Genomic DNA, 1,009 nt, shown 5'->3' on the forward strand with positions numbered 1-1,009 from the left:
TATTCACTTCTTTTAGGCGGTATCGGAGAACATCCGCATCCGTATTAAAGTATTTTTCATTAAAGGATAGTTACGGCAAAATTCCTTTGGGCGATCCTTTTATATTGCTCGGAGCTCATGTAGATTCCGTTCGGCGATGGATCTAACTGAATGACGGAATAATGTTACTGCATGCTCAATGAAATAACCCCGTTCTTCTGGAACACAAACAGTGACGAATTGCGTATTTAGTTTGGTAATTTGTCTTACGGATTGTTAGAAAGAAGAAATTGCGATTGATACGTTTTACTTATTATAAGAAACTCTTTGTGGTGTAGTGTGCATCACTACTTAAGTAATTATAGATGATGTTTGTAGATAGATCGTTACTTTACTTGGGTACATTTGCAGTGAAAGCACGACTAAATATACTACTTGTATAAATAACCAACTCCATCCAGATAAGGTGTACTGAGTCTATTGGCATATCAGTAATCTATTACTGGAACGGTAACACCGTAAACAATGCACATAAATATGTCAATAGATCTCTGACACCAATCTGATCCTCCTGCTGTCTGATTGATGCAATTACTTGCAAGCTTGTACGTGACACCTGCCATTTGTCGATTAATCTCCTTCGCGCTCCATTCGCCCGTGGCCATGTCGAGGAAATTCATACGACCCGCTGTACATCCCATGTAGCACTTCAAACGAGAGTTGTCGGGAAATTCGGTTTTCAAAATTATGCTTCGAGCAAATCTTAGGTCGACGCGCGTTTCACAAATGCAGGGGTTTTCGTGTGGTTCTACTATACCATACCATGCTACTCGAAGGTTCTCTGGAACTATCTGAACGGTTATTGGTTATAATCAGTCTGTTTGAAATATCATGGTGTATACATACATAATTTAATGCTATGCACGTGGTAATCAAACAGAGAAAAGTAGATAATACCTTTGCTGTTGCACCCATTGTGGCGTACTGAATGCAGGGAAAACACACAATCATCATAATGTGGTTTAGTGTA

General features: G+C 39.2%; 1 protein-coding gene across 1 annotated transcript; it reads right to left on the bottom strand.

Annotated features, from left to right (window-relative positions):
* Window positions 1-251: 251 nt before the first annotated feature.
* On the bottom strand, window positions 252-1,009 carry LOC116173033. Its single transcript, XM_031490320.1, has 2 exons — window positions 886-1,009; window positions 252-830 (listed from the first exon to the last, which is right to left on the bottom strand). The coding sequence occupies exons 1-2, from the start codon at window positions 991-993 to the stop codon at window positions 468-470; spliced, it is 471 nt and encodes a 156-aa protein (XP_031346180.1). The 5' UTR covers window positions 994-1,009; the 3' UTR covers window positions 252-467.

The sequence above is a fragment of the Photinus pyralis genome, unplaced genomic scaffold (assembly GCF_008802855.1).
Source record: "Photinus pyralis isolate 1611_PpyrPB1 unplaced genomic scaffold, Ppyr1.3 Ppyr1.4_LG6, whole genome shotgun sequence".
NCBI classification, from domain to species: domain Eukaryota; kingdom Metazoa; phylum Arthropoda; class Insecta; order Coleoptera; family Lampyridae; genus Photinus; species Photinus pyralis.

What these genes read in the sequence shown, in the direction of transcription:
- LOC116173033 (XM_031490320.1), bottom strand. Translation starts at nt 993, where the DNA reads ATGATGATTGTGTGTTTTCCCTGCATTCAGTACGCCACAATGGGTGCA. An exon ending in CGTGCATAGCATTAAATTAT is followed by an intron (nt 831 to 885) that starts GTATGTATACAC and finishes ATAACCGTTCAG; the next exon opens with ATAGTTCCAGAGAACCTTCG.